This window comes from Phyllobates terribilis, unplaced genomic scaffold, assembly GCF_046119375.1.
Source record: "Phyllobates terribilis strain yellow unplaced genomic scaffold, ASM4611937v1 Scaffold_4__5_contigs__length_816908805, whole genome shotgun sequence".
Classification (NCBI taxonomy): Eukaryota; Metazoa; Chordata; class Amphibia; order Anura; family Dendrobatidae; genus Phyllobates; species Phyllobates terribilis.
The window spans coordinates 499,556,057-499,574,463 of NW_027362764.1; the positions used below are offsets into that span (position 1 = coordinate 499,556,057).

Genomic DNA, 18,407 nt, shown 5'->3' on the forward strand with positions numbered 1-18,407 from the left:
TTCAGCCCTGATTTCAACGCCATTCCTGGTATAAATGTGGAGGTGGAAGATTTTGGACCAATTCATTTTTTTAATTTGTTTTTTACAGACAGCTTGCTAGAGCATATTGTCGTGGAAACAAATTTATACGCGTCCCAATTCATAAGCCAGAATCCCCGATCTTACTATGCTAGGGCAAATTTATGGACACCAACTAATGTCCCGGAAATAAAAAAAAAATGCTTGTTAAAAAACCGAGCATTCGATCCTACTGGTCCAACCACCCTGTTCAAGCCACCCCTATGTTTTCAGTCATTCTGCCTAGGACCCGTTATGAAATGCTCATGCGGTTTTGGCATTTTAACGACAATAGTCAATGCCTGCCCAGAAATGCCCCAGAACATGACAGGTTATATAAAATTAGACCCATCATTGAAAATTTGTCAGAAAAATTCTTAAGCCTCTACACCCCAACACAAAATATTTCTATAGATGAGTCCCTTGTAAAATTCAAAGGAAGACTGCACCTCAAGCAATTTATCCCATCTAAAAGGGCAAGGTTTGGAATAAAGCTCTATAAAATGTGCGAAAGTTCAACCGGATACACATCCGCTTTTCGCATATATGAGGGGAAAGATAGCCAACTAAACCCACCAGGATGCCCTACTTATCTGGGGACATCTGGAAAAATTGTTTGGGAGCTGATAAGTCCATATTTTCAAAAAGGCTACAATCTATATGTGGACAATTATTACACCAGCATACCCCTATTTAAAAGTCTGGTTGAACACAACATCGGGGCTTGTGGGACCATCCGTAAAAACCGTCAGGGGTTTCCACAACCATTGGTCAACCAAAAGTTTCAAAAGGGGCAGTCAGGGGCTGTACGCAACGGAGAGCTGCTTGCCCTGAAATATAGGGATAAGAGGGATATTTTTGTCCTCAGCTCGATCCACACAGATGCCACAAGGGCCACTGTAGAACTAGGATCCACCACTCCGAAGCAAAAACCTGTGTCAGTCATTGACTACAAACAAACACATGGGGGGTGTGGACCTTGCAGACCAGGTTCTACAGCCATACCAGGTATCAAGAAAGTCCTATACCTGGTATAAAAAGTTGGTTATTTATTTGTTTCAGGTGGCCACATACAATTCTTTTGTGTTGTACAAAAAAGCAGGAAATTCAGATCCTTTTCTTGATTATCAAGAAAAGGTAATTGAAAATCTTGTCTTTCAAAGTGTTAGCCCCGCTCATCCATTAGAATCTGAGGATGTGAAAAGACTCACTGAGCGACATTTTATTGCACTTATTCCAGCAACGGAAACAAGAAGGAACCCCCAGAAAAGATGTCGTGTATGTACTAAGAGAGGAATGAGGCGTGATACCCGCTACTATTGCCCACAATGCCCATCATTGCCAGCCTTATGCGTCACTGACTGCTTTAAAATCTTCCACACAGAACCACGTTTTTAAACTGTAAAAATGTATCCCAATTTGTCATTCAAACATTTGGTTCATTTAGTGAATGACACATTCGAGTAGAGCTCACTTAATTTCCAGAGGGGGTTCTCCAGAATCTAAACCTTCCATTGCGTGCTTGTTTCTGGAAATCATCCATTGAGTTAAAATGGTCACTAAACCCATAGATGAATTCCCAGAGGGGTTTCATTTCCAAAATGGGGTCACTTCAGGGGGGATTCTTTAGCTCTGGTACTCTGAAAAGTGCCAGAACAGCATAATCCCCCCTGAAGTGACCCCATTATAGAAATGACACCTCTGTGGGAATTCATCTATGGGTTTAGTGACCATTTACCTATCTACTTATTTTCCCACCACTAGATTAATTTATACAGAGGAGTAGATTGTAAAATTCGGTCACTTGTTGTGGGTTTCCTCTGTTTAGGCACCTCAGGGGCTCTCCAAATGCAACATGGCGTCCGCTATCCATTCCAGTCAAATTTCCATTCCAAAAGTCAAATGGCGCTCCTTACCTTCCAAGCCATGCCGTGCGCCCAAACAGTGGCTTTGCACCACATATGGGGTATCAGCGTGCTCAGGAGAAATTGCACAACACATTTTGGGGTCCATTTTTTCTGGCTGCCCTTGTGAAAATTAAAAATTTGAGGCTAAAGTAGCAGTTTTGTGTTAAAAATGTGTTTTTTTATTTTCACACTTCAACATTATAAAATTCTGTGAAGCCCCTGGGGGTTCAAGGTGCTCACCACACATCTAGATAAGTTCCTTGAGGGGTCTAGTTTCCAAAATGGGGTCACTTGTTGGGGGTTTCCTCTGTTTAGGCACCTCAGGGGCTCTCCAAATGCAACATGGCGTCCGCTATCCATTCCAGTCAAATTTCCATTCCAAAAGTCAAATGGTGCTCCTTACCTTCCAAGCTATGCCGTGCGCCCAAACAGTGGCTTTGCACCACATATGGGGTATCAGCGTGCTCAGGAGAAATTGCACAACACATTTTGGGGTCCATTTTTTCTGGCTGCCCTTGTGAAAATTAAAAATTTGAGGCTAAAGTAGCAGTTTTGTGTTAAAAATGTGTTTTTTTATTTTCACACTTCAACATTATAAAATTCTGTGAAGCCCCTGGGGGTTCAAGGTGCTCACCACACATCTAGATAAGTTCCTTAAGGGGTCTAGTTTCCAAAATGGGGTCACTTGTTGGGGGTTTCCTCTGTTTAGGCACCTCTGGGGCTCTCCAAATGCAACATGGCGTCCGCTATCCATTCCAGTCAAATTTCCATTCCAAAAGTCAAATGGCGCTCCTTACCTTCCAAGCCATGCCGTGCGCCCAAACAGTGGCTTTGCACCACATATGGGGTATCAGCGTGCTCAGGAGAAATTACACAACACATTTTGGGGTCCATTTTTTCTGGCTGCCTTGTGAAAATTAAAAATTTGAGGTTAAAGTAGCAGTTTTGTGAAAAAAAGTTAAATGTTCATTGTTTTCTTCCACATTCCAAAAATTCCTGTGAAGCACCTGAAGGGTTAATAAACTTCTTGAATGTGGTTTTGAGCACCTTGAGGGGTGCAGTTTTTAGAATGGTATCACTTTTGGGTATTTTCTGTCATAAAGGCTCCTCAAAGTCACTTCAAATAAGATGTGGTCCCTAAAAAAATGTTTTTGTAAATTTTGTTGTAAAAATGAGAAATCGCTGGTCAACTTTTAACCCTTATAGCTTCCTAACAAAAAAAAATTTTGGTTCCAAAATTGTGCTGATGTGAAGTAGACATGTGGGCAATGTTATTTATTAACTATTTTGTGTGACATATCTCTCTGATTAAAGGGCATGAAAATTCAAAGTTTGAAAATTGCAAAATTTTCAAAATTTTCGACAAATTTCCGATTTTTTCACAATCAAACGCAAGTGATATCAAAGAAATTTTACCACTATCATGAAGTACAATATGTCACGAAAAAACAATCTCAGAATCAGGGGGATCTGTTGAAGCGTTCCAGAGTAATTACCTCATAAAGTGACAGTGGTCAGAATTGAAAAAATTGGCCCGGTCACGAAGGCAAAAACAGGCTCTGGCGCGAAGTGGTTAAGGGAAATGAAATTCCAAAAAAGTATTTTGCTTGTGTCACCATTTTCCGAGACCCATAGAGTTTTCATTGTTCGGGATCTGGGGCTGTGTGAGGGCTTACTTATTGCGCCCTGAGCTGACGGTTTTAGATACCATTTTGGGGTAGATACAATGTTTTGATTGCATCTTATTGCGGTAGCCAAAAAATAAATCTTAATTCTATCGTTCCTATTTTTTTTCTCGTTACGCAGTTTACCAATCGGATAAAATGATTTGATATTTTGATAGATCAGACTTTTATGAACGCTGTGATACCAAATATGTAATTTTTTTTAAATTGTTTTTAATGGGGCAAAAGTTGGGTGATATGAACTATTTTTAAAAACATTTTTCCACTTTTTACTGTATTTATTAGTCCACTTAGGGGACTTGAAGCTGTGATTACCCGATCTTTTGTCCTACACATAGCGCAGTGCTATGGATAACAGAAATTACTGTCTCCTGGAACGTCTGCTAAACCCTGGGTTTTACAGGAGAATTGTAACAACAGGCAAAGGGATCTTCAGCAGACCCCCAGCTAACATGGACACCCATCGGCGCCCCGCGATCACATCACGGGTGTGTTGAATGACGCATCACCCTGCCGACACGTGTTAAATGGCGTTGTCAGATTGACAGCAGCATTTAACATGCTAACAGCTGTGGGTGGAGCTTTGCTCCACATGCAGCTGGTAGAGGTAGATGATGACTGCGTACTTCAGCCATCATCTGCCGGAAAAGATGTGGGCTTGTGTTGCAAGCCTGCATCAAAGGCAGAAACACAACAAATGGAGTAAGTTTAAGTCATATGCTGTGAAGGGGTTAATACTGCTGCCTAGAAGAGGTGCTAGTGAACCTCTTACAGGGTGTAATCCATCTGCAAAACCCACAATCCCCGCACCTAAAAGGTTCCACAGGTTTTCCGCTCTAGCCATGTCATTCACGGATAAATACTCCTCTCTTGTATGTGATCATTAGGTTCTGTGGGATGATGTATACCAGATAAGGATCTGCAAGAAGTATACCCCAATGTTTTATATTCTATATAAATATATATATATTCTATATTTATGTTCTATATACTCGGTCTGCTGGATTATCAAATGTGTCAATTACTCTAATGAGTTCCCTTTGTTCCACCTTCGCCTTTGGGTGCAAGAGTGCCTCTCTCTCACCTATGAAAGCATGCTGGAAGGCTGAATTTAAAATCTCTTCTTGGTATCTTCTCTGTAGGAATCTCCCTCTAAGGTCAAAGGCTTGCGTCCAAAACTCTCCAGTGTAAAGGCCCCGTCACACACAACGAGATCGCTGATGAGTCACGTTTTGGTGACGCAATAGCGATCTCGCTAGCGATCTCGTTATGTCTGACAGGTAGCAACGATCAGGCCCCTGCTGTGAGATCGCTGATCGTTACAAAGCTTCCTGGACCATTCCTGGGTCGTTGTGCTCCCGCTGGGCAGTGTGCATCGCTGTATTTGACACCTTGTCAACGACCTCGCTAGCGATTCAGAACTGAGACACGTAGAGGTGCATAAATTGGACTTTTCTGCGTTCATCGTCCCCGATTGGTGGTCGCTACTGCGTCCTTGTTTTTTCAGATCCCACCAGCGTTCTCCGGCTGTGACTCCACTTTGAACAAATCAGACATCTTTAGCGAAGTAGGTATTGTTTGGGGTCTGAAATGAGTTTCCATTTTTTAATTCATTTATAGGACATCTACCAATTATCTGCTATCATTGCTCTTCAGGGAGGGAGGGCTTGGCTTCTATCTGTATATATATGCTTTTGCATGGGCAGATATTTTAGGGGTCTCGTGCACACACACCCACACAGCACGTTTTCTGACACGCTGTCGTGGCCAACCGCTTCAGAGTTTTTCATACGCCAATTAACATGAAGCTTAAATCAATAGACTCTGTTCTTTTGGCCTGTTGCACGCTTCAAAACTTTCTTCGTCGACATGATGCAATTACGTACTGTCCGCCTGGCTTTGTGGACTCTGTGGACCGAGCCAATGGGGAAGTGGAGCTCGGTGAATAGCGTGCAAACGATCCTGCAATTGCAGGCCTTCAACCAGTGGGACATGGCAGAAACACTCATGATGCGAAGACCTGCCGCGACAACTGCTGCCAGTATTTTAACGGTCCTGGTGCCCCGTCACACATAACGAGATCGCTAACGAGATCGCTATTGAAGCCAAGCCCTCACTCCCTGAAGAGCAATGATAGCAGATAATTGGTAGATGTCCTATAAATGAATTAAAAATGGAAACTCATTTCAGACCCCAAACAATACCTACTTCGCTAAAGATGTCTGATTTGTTCAAAGTGGAGTCACAGCCGGAGAACGCTGGTGGGATCTGAAAAAACAAGGACGCAGTAGCGACCACCAATCGGGGACGATGAACGCAGAAAAGTCCAATTTATGCACCTCTACGTGTCTCAGTTCTGAATCGCTAGCGAGGTCGTTGACAAGGTGTCAAATACAGCGATGCACACTGCCCAGCGGGAGCGCAACGACCCAGGAATGGTCCAGGAAGCTTTGTAACGATCAGCGATCTCACAGCAGGGGCCTGATCGTTGCTACCTGTCAGACATAGCGAGATCGCTAGCGAGATCGCTATTGCGTCACCAAAACATGACTCATCAGCGATCTCGCTAGCGATCTCGTTGTGTGTGACGGGGCCTTAAGAACAATTCCTCCTGATCCAGAGGTATTGTCCTTTTGGTGTACCTTTTTTTAGGGGAGTGACCCCATTTTACAAACTAAACCTCTCAATGAATTCATCTAGTGGTGCAAGGATCATATTGACACCATAGGTGGGTCATAGAATGTTATACAATTGGACGGTGAAGAAAAAATAATTACATTTTTACAACAAAAATAATGTTTTAGCCCCAGATTTTACATTTTCACATGATGAAATGGGTAAAATTTTCTGGTGAACATAGAAATACCCCATATGTGGCTGTATAGTACTGATTAGCCATATGGTGTGACTCTGGAGGGACAGAGTGCGATTTGCCTCCTGGAGCGCAGATTTTCCTAATATAGTTTGCGGACTCCATATACAGAGCCCCTAAGAGCAGAAGCCCCCCCCCCAAGTGACCCCACTTTGGAAATTATACCCCTTTGGGAATTTATCTACAGGTTTCATGACTATTTTGACTCCATGGGTGTTTTTCAGAAACAAGCAGCAGTGTTCCTTGCACACAGGGAGGAGGCACATCGGGTCCTGTTGTGAGCAAGGAACTTATAGGCAATCGTATCTGGGTGACCCTGCAGCCATCTTTCAGCCCGTGGTCACTATGGAGACCATAGGAGCAGACAGGGAGCTCCCTCCTTCTACCATGTTGAGGGATGTTGCTGTCACTATTGACAGCCCCATCAGAGGGTAAAATGCCCACGATTGGCGCTAGCACCGATTGTGGGTGTTACCACACGCTGTCAGCTATGATGCATATAGTTGACACCAGGTGATAGAGCCAGTGTGATCATCGCGCTGTACGCCTACAGCGGTTTGGGGGAATGTATTTCCCGCAGCGCTGCATGTCATGAAGGAGTTAAAGACAAAGTAGTTGTGTGTGAGAATGAATTGGATCAGATCCATCACAAATCTATTATGTAATCTATACTGGATAGCTCTTGATTTGAGATAATATTGCAGAGCTCCTGTCCCCATATTATGTGGAATGCTACTATACAGTGCCTTAACATCAATCAAGGCCAAAAAAGTTTTATCTGCAACTGTGATAGCATCCAGTTTCACAAGTAGGTCAGCTGTATCCCTAATATATGAGGGCAAAGAGACAACAAAAGGGCGTAGAATCTTATCAATGTATATCACCACGTTCTGGCTGGTTAACTCAACTTTGTGGATCTTAGGGAGTGCATAGAAGGCGGGGATGGGGGGGACAGTGCGCTACCATGAAGTTAAAGTCATTCTGATGGTTTTGTAATTAAAAATGGTGTTGTGCACCGCGATGGCCTTTCTCCAAGCTTTATTATCATATACACTGTGCAATCTCTATGTGTAAAAATACATCAGAAATCATACATTAATAGTGTAAAGTAGCCACTTATAATAAGAATGGCATCCACTGTGCCCGCTATTAGAAATACAGTAGCAATACTTTCAAAAGGGTTTTCCCAAGTGCTTATCAGACGTTGCTTCGACCTTATAGTCCTGTAGCACAGTTATAGCAGGAAATCATGGTACTTGAGTCACACTAAAAGATATATATTGTATAAACCGGAATATTGTGAAATGTATTCTGCTGGTTAACACCAACCTTTTCTTTTTCTTGTAGTTTTCTAGCTGCCTGTAGTGCATGTGCTGGAAGCGCTGAAATTCACATTGGTCACATAGTTCCTCCAAATCTGCCAAGCGTTTCTCAACATCGACAAAACTTCCTTCTAACGTAACTGATTAAGCAACAAAAAAACTATTACAGCAAAGATGGAAACAAAAAAGGTAAAATGAAAATACATAGAAAGGAAACAAAATGAGGCAGCTGTCGTGTCCAGAAATGCCTTCTTCCGGCAGATATAGGGTTCATCTGTAAGGAAATGGCGTTAAAATCATGTTAGAGTTTCTCCCTTGAGCAGCGACTACAGGGAGAAAATTAACATCTACCCTCCCTCCAGTCATTGGGGCGGTGCAGGGAGCGGTTACAGTCACAATCACCCAGATAACTGGTGGAGAGTGGTTTCAGGGAAAGCAATGCTTCATTTTCTACCTGTAGTCGCGGCTCCAGTAAAGCAGGTAAGATTTTAACACCATTTATCTGTAAATCAACCCTATATCTGCAGGTCAATAGAGTTTCTAGACATGACAGGTTCCCTTTAAAAGTCCTTGATGCCCCACATTAATGTAGTAGCTGATGCCTATAGAAGTACTTAAGTAGTTTTTTTGCATATTTTTTTTCAAACTTTGTTTCTTTCTTAGTTTTCTATATTTTGAGGAACATGGATGAAAGGATTTATTAAAGGTTCAATGATTAATATTGGCCTTTGCTGAAATACAAATGTTCCTAATGATAGCACTAAATTGAAGGGGTTAAAAGTATAACACTGCGCAGCATAGGGGCTGGTACGACTGGTACGAGAAGAGGCTGGCTCCTTGTAGATCAGTATCCTATGTAGAAAGCGCCAGAGGAGTACAAAGGATTCTGTGTTTTCTCCATCACAAGGGGCTGGAGCAATGACAGAAGACATTTAGCTGCTTATCTCTACAGCTGAGTACAGCAATGCGCACGCTGTCATTTTAGCGCAGCTAACCATAGCAACTTAGATTAGGAGAAAAGCCTGAGAAATGACAGCTCGGGAATATTTAGGATTATACACATTGGGCATTACTGCCCAGAGAAGAATTATAATTATTCTCCTGTGGTGGAATAAGTGTAACACAAGATGGTTAAGCATTAATATATCAGTAGTGGGCCGTGTTCACGTTACATTTTTCCCCACAGATCAGTGGCTGCGTTGGGGCTTATATCCAGAGCCCTGAAAAATGGGATTTGGGTGTACTCACCAACAGGGCCACTGACTTTCATGAAGCAGGGAGTCACTTTCTACTCTGTCTGACCTGATACTTTTGGCAATGTCTGCCTATACGAGGCCGGCACAAAAATGTTGCTGACTGCATTTTTCACCTGCTTCAAATAGGTGGACACTTGTAAAACTGAGGTGAGACAGAACAGAGAGTGATTATCTGCTTCATTAAAGTCAGTAGCCCCGTGGGCGAGTACACCGGAATACCATTTTTCAGGGTCTCAGGCATAAGCTCTGATGAGGCCACTGACGTGGCTAAAATGTGATGTGAACATAGCCTTATCTAAATATATAGTGCGTCAGCAGCTTATCCTCTTTCCTCAAAGAAAACACAAGCCGAGCGTTCATGTGTATGTGTTTGGGGGGCGAGGGGAGAGGTCGGTAAAGATAGTCATTTGCCGACCATTATCTTGTGTGTGGCCAGCTTAAGAGTCCATTCACATAGACAGATATTTGCCACTTGTTATGGGCAATTTAACGTTACAGCAAATGGAATGGTGCTTGTTATTGGCATTTATGTTACATTAATTGGAAGGATTTTCCAAGTATAATCATTCATGTCATTGTGTCTTTTTCCCTCTCATGTAGTTTTAACCCATTCACGCCATGGCCATTTTCTGTTCTTGTTTTTTCCTTCCCTTCTTCCAAGAGCCATAACTTTTTTTATTTTTCTGTCAATATGGCCTTTAAAGAGCTTGGTTTTTGCAGGATGAGTTGTACTTTTGAAAGACACTACTGATTTTACCATACAGTGTACTGGAAAAAAATTCCAAGTGCGGTGAAATTGGAAAAAAAAAAAAAAAGAAAAAAAAAGTGATATTCCACACTTTTTTTTTAATTTTTGTTTATTTATCATAATATGGTAAATCTGACTTGACATTATGATTCTCCAGGTCAGTACGAATACGCAGATACCAAACATGTATAGTAAAATTTTTATTTTAGTGGTGAAAATAAAATTCCAAAATTTGTCTGAAAAAAAAGTTTTTGCGTTTATCGCCATTTTCATTTTTCAGGATCTGAGGCTGGGCGAGGGCTTACTTTTTGCGCTATGAGCTGATGTTTTTATTGATACCATTTTGGGGTAGATGTAATGATCACCTCTTAATGCATTTTATTGCAATGTTGCAGTGGGCAAAATTTTTTTTTCATTTTGGCGTTTTGATTTTTCTTTCTTATTACTCAGTTTCTGAACACAGCGCTAACAAATGTGTTTTTCATTTTTTTTATTGTTTTGTTTGTTTTCAATGGGGCAAAAGGGGAGTGATTTGAACTTTTTTTTTTTCACTTTCTACTGTTTTCAATAGTCTCCTTAGGAGACTTGAAGCTGCGATCGTCTGACTGCTTGTGCTATACATAGCAGTGAATCAGCTGTCATGTACGGGGAAAGATGCTGGCTCAGCACCTGAGCCCGCGTCAAAGTCGGGAACACAACATATGACGTAAATATACATCATATGTCGTGAAGGGGTTAATTACAAGAGAAATAAGAAACCTATGCTTGAACCCCATCCACATAGCCATAGGGTTCTATAAGATGAGAAAATAAAACTAATTAGAATGTAACTAAGTGAAGCAGGAGGCTTTGCTCCATCGAATGTTTGTGTGTTTTTCTGGTTATTTTTTTTCTTTTGTCCCCTTCCTGCTAGTGATAGGTCTACCATTTGTTTAGGATGCTGTGTTAAAAACCTGATTCCAATTGTCCAGTGTCTGACCATGTAATGGTTTATAAAATAAATATTCACAAGCTCCTGGCTCCAATTATAAAGTTCACCTGAAGCAGGTTCTACACTGATCAAAAATACAATGCTATGCACCCGAGTAACTAGATGTTTCCACAGAATTCAATGCTGGAAACAAGCGACTCATTTCTAAAAAGGGTTGCCTACCGAGTTTAGCTGTGACTGACTGAAGATCTGCTAGGAGTACGGGGATGTTCTGCAGCTGCTCTTGTAGTTCCACCAGGCCACTTCTCTTCTTCTCCCAGTGGGCAGACAGCATCACAACCTCACTGTCAACCAGCTGCAAAAAGGAAAAAATACCCAAAAATTGTAAAAAGTTAAAATGTTGCAAACAAACCAAATATATCAATAGTTCATAGGAAACAAAAATGTAAAAGAACCACAAAACTTGATTTGTAAAATCTGGTTCATCGACTCGTCAGTATACACGTACAAACAATCATTTTACAACCCAACAGCGTAAATCCATTACAAGTAATATCAGTTAAGATGGTGACATCTAGTGGCAAAATTGATGCATTGAACATATATACAGGTGAATGTACTATACTACTCCCTAACCATAGCATACAACTTTCTGGGACCCCCAGTGTTCCCAAGAATGAGGCACTGCGTATATTTAAAAACTATGTTCTGCAGAACCCTGTAGAAAAACAGCGGAGGTACAAATACTCCAACTCCGCTCCATAGATTGTCCATGGGACTGCTGAACAAAGCAGAGTACGGCACTCAGCTATTTCCCCTGTGGTTTGGGGAAAGATTCCTCTTGTGTGAATACCCTTTTTTAAGCCTGGTGATGTAAATAACATTGATTATCCTGTGACACAGTGCAATGTATAAGACAGAAATTTCACTTCTTGAAATTACTATGTTGGAGGCAGGAAAAACTAGAAAGAGTAAGACTTTGACTCAGTTGTGATTACTAAGCAATTTGGTTGGAGCATTTCCAATACTGCAGGACTTGTGGGGTGGTCCTGGCACGTAGTGGATAGGACCTCCCAAAAAGTGGTCCCAGGAAGGACAGTGGTAAACTAATTGTGTGATAAGGTTAGCTTCTCTGGGGCGAGTGCACACAGGTGCTATTGTATTGTAATACCTGCTATAATAGAAAGGTGTTAAAACACATGCAGCTTGTATTGTGAACTCTAGTGACAAATCCACTTTAACCCCATTATGACCGGGATATTTTCCATTTTTTTTGTTGTTCTTTCCTCCCCTTCTTCCAAGAGCCATAACTTTTTTATGTTTCCATCCACACAGATTTAGGAGGAGAGATTGGTTTTTGCTGGACGAGTTGTATTTTTGAATGACAATTCATTTTATCATGTGATGGTTTGGAAAAAAATTCCAAGCGCGCTGAAATTGCAAAAAAGTTCAATTCCACAATTTTTTTTATTCTCCATGTTAACTTTATGGTAAAACTGAAAGCTTGTGATATTTGTCATGAAAACATAGTGCACTGCTAGTCACATTACGACTGCAGTAAATGTGGGCTGGATCTGCTGACAGGTGTGAGCTCACTCATCCTCACCCCTTCTGAGTGTAAGACCACAGTGCAGAGATATTGTGTTGATGATACAATGTGATCCTGACATTTAGACAGTGTCAAAAAGGACATCTGGCAGGGCTGATTATGGCTTTCCCACCGAGATGAAAATTGTAATAGCAGCGCTCCCCGCAGTGCAATATAAACATGCAGAGGATAAATGCTATATCTCCACTGTTTTGTGAGATTCATTTTTATATTGTTCATTGAAAGATAAAAATGACCTGGTAATGTTATTCTCCAGGTCAGTATGAGGTCGGTGATACCAAACCAGTAAGTTAAAAGTTTGTTCGAAAAAAATAATAATGGTATTTCTCGCCATTCTCTGCGACCCATAATGTTTAGATTTTTCTGTCGTATTGCTGTGTGAGGGCTTTTCTGTGCATGGAGAACGGACATTTATTCAGGGTACATACAATGTTTTGATCACTTTTTTTAATGCATTTCTTTATGGAGACGAGGTGACCAAAAAAAAGAAATGCAGTCACGGCTTTTTTGATTATTTTTCTGTTTATGCGATTTCCCATAGGGGAGAATTTTCTTTAGCTTTCGACTTTCGATAGACCAGTTTTTCTTTTTCTTTTATAAAGAAATTTGTTAGTTGTATTGGTTTCTGGGAAAGCTGGTCCAAGGAACAGATGCTAGGATCTTCAACTGCTGTATCGGAAAAGATGTTAGCAATGGGATCAGTTAGTCGGCGCTGCACTTCTCACTGATCTTTACAGAGATCTGAGCGGAGCAGTCACATCACTGCGGCTGCAGAGCTGATCATCAAAGTAGTTACGCAGTTCACCAGGCAGTATCACACATGACAGGATTAGTTGTTTCATGTCATGACACTGGTAACATTTACCTCTCCTGCTTTAGCACATTCTTTTGCGCCTTTGTGTAATGCAGCCCATGAATCCTCATATCTACAAAAGAAAATATGAAAGTAATCACTATATACATAGAGAAGTTTTAGAGCTCTTCAAGTCCTCATACAAGAAGTAGAACTGACAAACATTGGGTATACTGCAGAAGCTTCTTATAATAAGCCTGGGAGAGACTTAAGCACATCAGACTGCTGAAATTAGATCTCAAAAAGGCAGATGGTGTCATGTACAGCCACCATGAATTTCAATGCAAAACTACACATAATAATGCCTCAAACCATGTGTGTTATCCGATCCTTGTGTTCTGGCAGCACAGTCATTACACTGCAGACTTTGCTCGTCTTACTTCATCAATAATAATTAGGAGTATTAATCAGTGACCAATATTCAATTCTAATCCCGCATTTAGATAGTCTTTCAAACTATCAAAACACGTTTTATATGCCAAACTTGATCAATGTAGTAAAATGTTGACAAATTCATGAGGAAAGTTCATCAGAAATAGCAAAAAGAACAAAAAAAAAAAAAAAGAATTAATTTAAAAAACTAAAAATAAACGATAAATGTAATTAGAAATTAATTACAAAATACCTTTAACTGGAAAAATAACATTTGTGTTGTTTCCAGGAGGAATCACTATAGGATGATAAATAGAATGAACCTGTCATGCCCAGTTTGACAACACCGTTCTCGCTAAGCTCCAACCACTTTTTAAAAAGTGTGTGTCTGAGGGAGTTGGGGTGTGAGCGTAAAAATGCCAATGTGCTAAATTTTTTAACAACAGCAAGTTGGGCAAAATTCTGCAGTTTTTGTACATGTAATATATATGATAAATTCCTCCGCAAGTTGCTTAATGGATATCTTTAATGCGGCCAGAGTGTGAGACCAATGAATTTCAAGTTCTTATACTGAAAAGGTACTTGTCTTCCAAATACACATCAAAGTGTAAGGCTATGTGCCCACGATGCAGAAATGCTCCGGATTTTTTCATGAGCGTTTCTGCATCTCCATGTCAGAAAAACGCATGCGGATTGTACATGCGGATTATACATGCGGATTGTACATGCGGATTGTACATGCGTTTTTCCTGCCAGGGACATGCGGATGTGAAGCGTTCTTCACTTGCATTTCCTCATGCGGGTTGTCAAGCGCTTTCCAAGCGATTTTAGCATCACTTGGAAAGTGCTTGTCAACTTGGTCACACTATATAAATCCATGCAACCGGCATGGATTTATATAGTGTGACCGTATAGAAGGTAAAAAATAAAAAAATAAATCTATACTTACCTTCTGATGGCTCCCAGAGTCTTGATTCGATGCGTCCTGGCTTGCCGGCAGCTCGCGGTAGACTGAAGGACGCGCCGACGTCAGCGTCACGTGACCCGTCACATGACTAAATGACGTCAGCGCAGGTCCTTTAGTCTACCGCGATCTGCCGGCAAGCGAAGACAAGGAGACCGGGGCCATCAGAAGGTAAATATAATATTTATTTTTTATTTTATTCTTTTTTTACAGGTTCTGTGGTACCCGGGTCCGGAGGAGAGTCTCCTGTCCTCCACATCTGGGTACCATCCTCACATTGAAAAGCATGGATTCCGCATGTACAGATCCAGTGATGTGGATTCTATGCGTTCCAATGCAAGTCAATGGCGGCGAAAATGCAGCGCTCCCGCAAAATAATTGGTAGTGCTGCGTTTTTTTCCGCAATGATAACCCGCAGTGGAAATTTCTGCAGCATGTGCACAGCACATGCGGATTATCATTGGGGGACATGGCAGGCCTTCTACCAAGCGTTTTTAAGCGTTTCAGCAGCAGAATTGCCGCTGAAAAAACGCTTAAAAAATGCATCGTGGGCACACAGCCTAAAGGTGTTGTCCAGGACTTTAACTTAAAGGCCTCCTTCGTACAGTGTTGAAAAATGTAAAATGCCTCTTTTTTTATTACTTTTTTACAAGCGTTTTCAGTGGAAATTTGATTGTTTTCATTGGCTGTAAGCCATAATCATCAACATTAACAGAAATAAACACTTGAAATAGATCACTGTTTGTAATAACTCTATATAATATGAGTTTCACTTTTTGCATTGAAGAACTGAAATAAATTAACTTTTTGATGATATTCTAATTTAGTGAGATGCACCTGTATGTTACAAGACTTGATCATTCAGCTGAAGTATATAGCTGGTTTCTCTGTGGTTAGCAGCGTTGGGATCAAATCCCACCAAAGACCACATCTGCAAGGAGTTTGTATGTTCTCCTTGTGTTTGCGTTTTCTCCGGTTTCCTTCCACACTCGAAAGACATACTGATAGGGAATGTGGATTGTGAGCCCCAATGGGGACAGTGATGATGATGTCTGTAAAGCACTGCAGAAAATGATGGCACTACATATATGCAACAATGAATAAATATAGTTTGTATTTTTAGCTTTGTGACAGAGGCTGCCTGCTCGGTCTTTTATTTGGCATCTCAACAAAGGTGATTCATTTATAAAGAAAAGAAATCTAAACAGACATTCAAGTCCAGAGATCAATACCCACGCCACTCTCCAGTGTATTTTGGTGTTGTGCCACATTTGGAACACTACTTAATTATGTTAAATTATATGGATTTTATAGTCCATTGCATTTATTTTCGCAGCCACATTAAAGTCATTAGAGGCTGGTAAAGTAATTACCTGCTAAGAAGTTCCACACCCGCTGGAAACCTGACAGATTGTTCTGCGGGCCTACAAAGTAAGAATGAAAACATTCATTAGATGATACTTCATACATAATGTATACACACACAGATCATCTTAAGACTGTGCCATTCAATTCTCTAATGTCTAAGGCTATGTTCACAAGTGCTTTTTTGACACATTTTTTTTCTGCCACCTAACCTGATCTCTTCGCAGTAAAAAAAAAGATGCCATCAAAACACAGGTTTTGATGGCTTTTTCAGGATCCCAAAAATCAGCTTTTCTTCCACTGTAAAGGTTACAGGAGTTCATGAAGAACTACACAATTGCAAATGTAAAAACAGCAGGGGATGTTGAATTGGTAGGGCATTGTTTGCTTTTACACATTGGTAGGGCATTATTTACTTATACACCTCGGTAGGGCATTGTTTGCTTTTACACATTGGTAGGGCATTATTTACTTATACACCTCGGTAGGGCATTGTTTGCTTTTACACATTGGTAGGGCATTATTTACTTCTATACCTCAGTAGGGCATTGAGTTGGTCAGGCAATTTTTACTTTAACACATATCACTAATTTAATTAAATCATGCTAATCTTAACTGACATTCTCAGGTGAGGAGACCAAGACATTTTGGTTTAAACTAAGGAAAAAAAAATAAATAAAAAAAAATCACAAAAAAATAATTGGGTTTCACATGCTGCTATACATGTGTTTTTTTCAACAAAAACACCGCAAAAACTGATAGAAGCGTTTTTACACTTACCCGTTGCTTTCTTTGAGTGAAAAAACGCTGCAAAAATGTTGAAAGATGTGACATGCTGCAGTTTTCAAAAACACAGCAGTTTTCCATTTAAGTCAGGAAAAAAAAAACAATCGTGTGCATGAGATTTCAGAAATCTCATAGCATTTGCTCGTACAGTAAAAACAGCTTTTAATTTGTATAAGAAACGCAGCAAAAAAAAACAAAAAAAAACGTAACATGTGAACATAGCCTAAGGATATGTGCACATATTAATTATTTGGTGCAGAAATTACGGTGCTATTTCTAAATCTCTTTTTGCAGGAAAAATGCAGTGTAAAATATGTGCATTTTTGTTGCAGATTTTTCCCCACTCATTAGGCTATGTGCCCACAATCAGGAACCAGCAGCGCTTTGGACGCAGAGTATTTTTGCCTCTTCCAAAACGCTGAGCTCTAATCATGCAGGTAAATCCGCATGTGTTCATTGAACAATGCAGATTTACCGCATCCAATACATTCTATTGGGGATTCACAGAAATTCACATGCTGCGGGTGAGTTTATGCAGCGTTAAATAGGAGCACAGTGGGCATGGGATTTCTATAAATCCCCCCCAAATGGGCTTGTATGGAAGAACCCAGCTTTTTGGACGCAGCCCAGGTAAGCTTTGTCCAAAACACTGCTATTCCTGATTGTGGACATGTACCCTTAGTATGGGTGAAATCAGCAGCAAAAACGCTGAAAGAATTAAAATGCTAGATTTAAATCTGCAAGACACAAATAAGCAACGTGTGCATGAGACCCCAGGATTGTCATTCACTTTGCTGGCATCAAAAAACCCTCCAGTTTTGGTGACAAATCTGCGCAGAAAAAAACGCGACAAATCTACAACATGTGCACAGGCCCTTAAAAGTCTTTCAGCTAAAGCAAGTGAGGGTACATCACAGGGACCAATGAGGGCGCATCTGCCTGGACAACATGCAGTCTTTGATTCATAGGAACTGCTAGAGAGCTTGGACTCCCACTGATCATAATGTTATAGCATATCATTGCTAGGTGATAATGGAATAAACCTTTAAAACTAGAATGCTATACAGAGGTACTTCACTGCTAACAACGATCTAAGTACACTTCCGTCAATTAATCAGAACTTAATGTATAATGAATAGGGGTCTATCAGAGAATAAAACATGACTTATTTTACATGTATAAGTCTATGTTCACATGTTGCTTTTTTTGCTGCAGCCGATATCTGATCTCTTGCCAGTAAAAAAAGCTGTAAACAAATAGCAGGTTTTTCTGTCTTTTTGCTGCGTTTTTTCAGGATCTCAAAGTTCAGCTTTGCTTCCACCATACAAGCATGAACAATGCCAGGTGTTAAGGCACCAATGCAAGACATATGTGAAAGCATAGAAGTTTTGGAAAAAAGGGCAAACTGATCAAATTATTTAGTGGAAAAAGATTTTTACGTCTGAAAAAATAGTGAGTATTCTGAACAAAAAAGTGAGTTCATAAAAAAATACATAATTACCAACGTAACAACAGCGGGAGGGGGGGGGTGAATTGGTCTGGAACAGTTTACCTAACACATTGGCAGGCAGAGCATTTTGTAGGGTGGATACTGTTTACTTTCACACATTGGTATCAGGTAATGTTAGTTTTACACATTGGTGGGCCATTGAATTGCTGAGGCAATGTTTACTCTAACAC

General features: G+C 40.6%; 1 protein-coding gene across 3 annotated transcripts in view; it reads right to left on the minus strand.

Annotated features, from left to right (window-relative positions):
- The window catches only part of DTNBP1 (dystrobrevin binding protein 1), a 139,101-nt gene that overhangs the window by 99,478 nt on the left and 21,216 nt on the right, over positions 1-18,407 (minus strand). For all 3 annotated transcript variants that reach the window (XM_073678795.1, XM_073678796.1, XM_073678797.1), the window contains exons 3-6: positions 15,950-16,000; positions 13,253-13,313; positions 11,001-11,133; positions 7,851-7,983 (exon numbers count right to left, since the gene is read on the minus strand). In XM_073678795.1, coding sequence (XP_073534896.1) covers positions 7,851-7,983; positions 11,001-11,133; positions 13,253-13,313; positions 15,950-16,000 — 378 coding nt within the window. The remainder of the gene's footprint in view (positions 1-7,850; positions 7,984-11,000; positions 11,134-13,252; positions 13,314-15,949; positions 16,001-18,407) is intronic.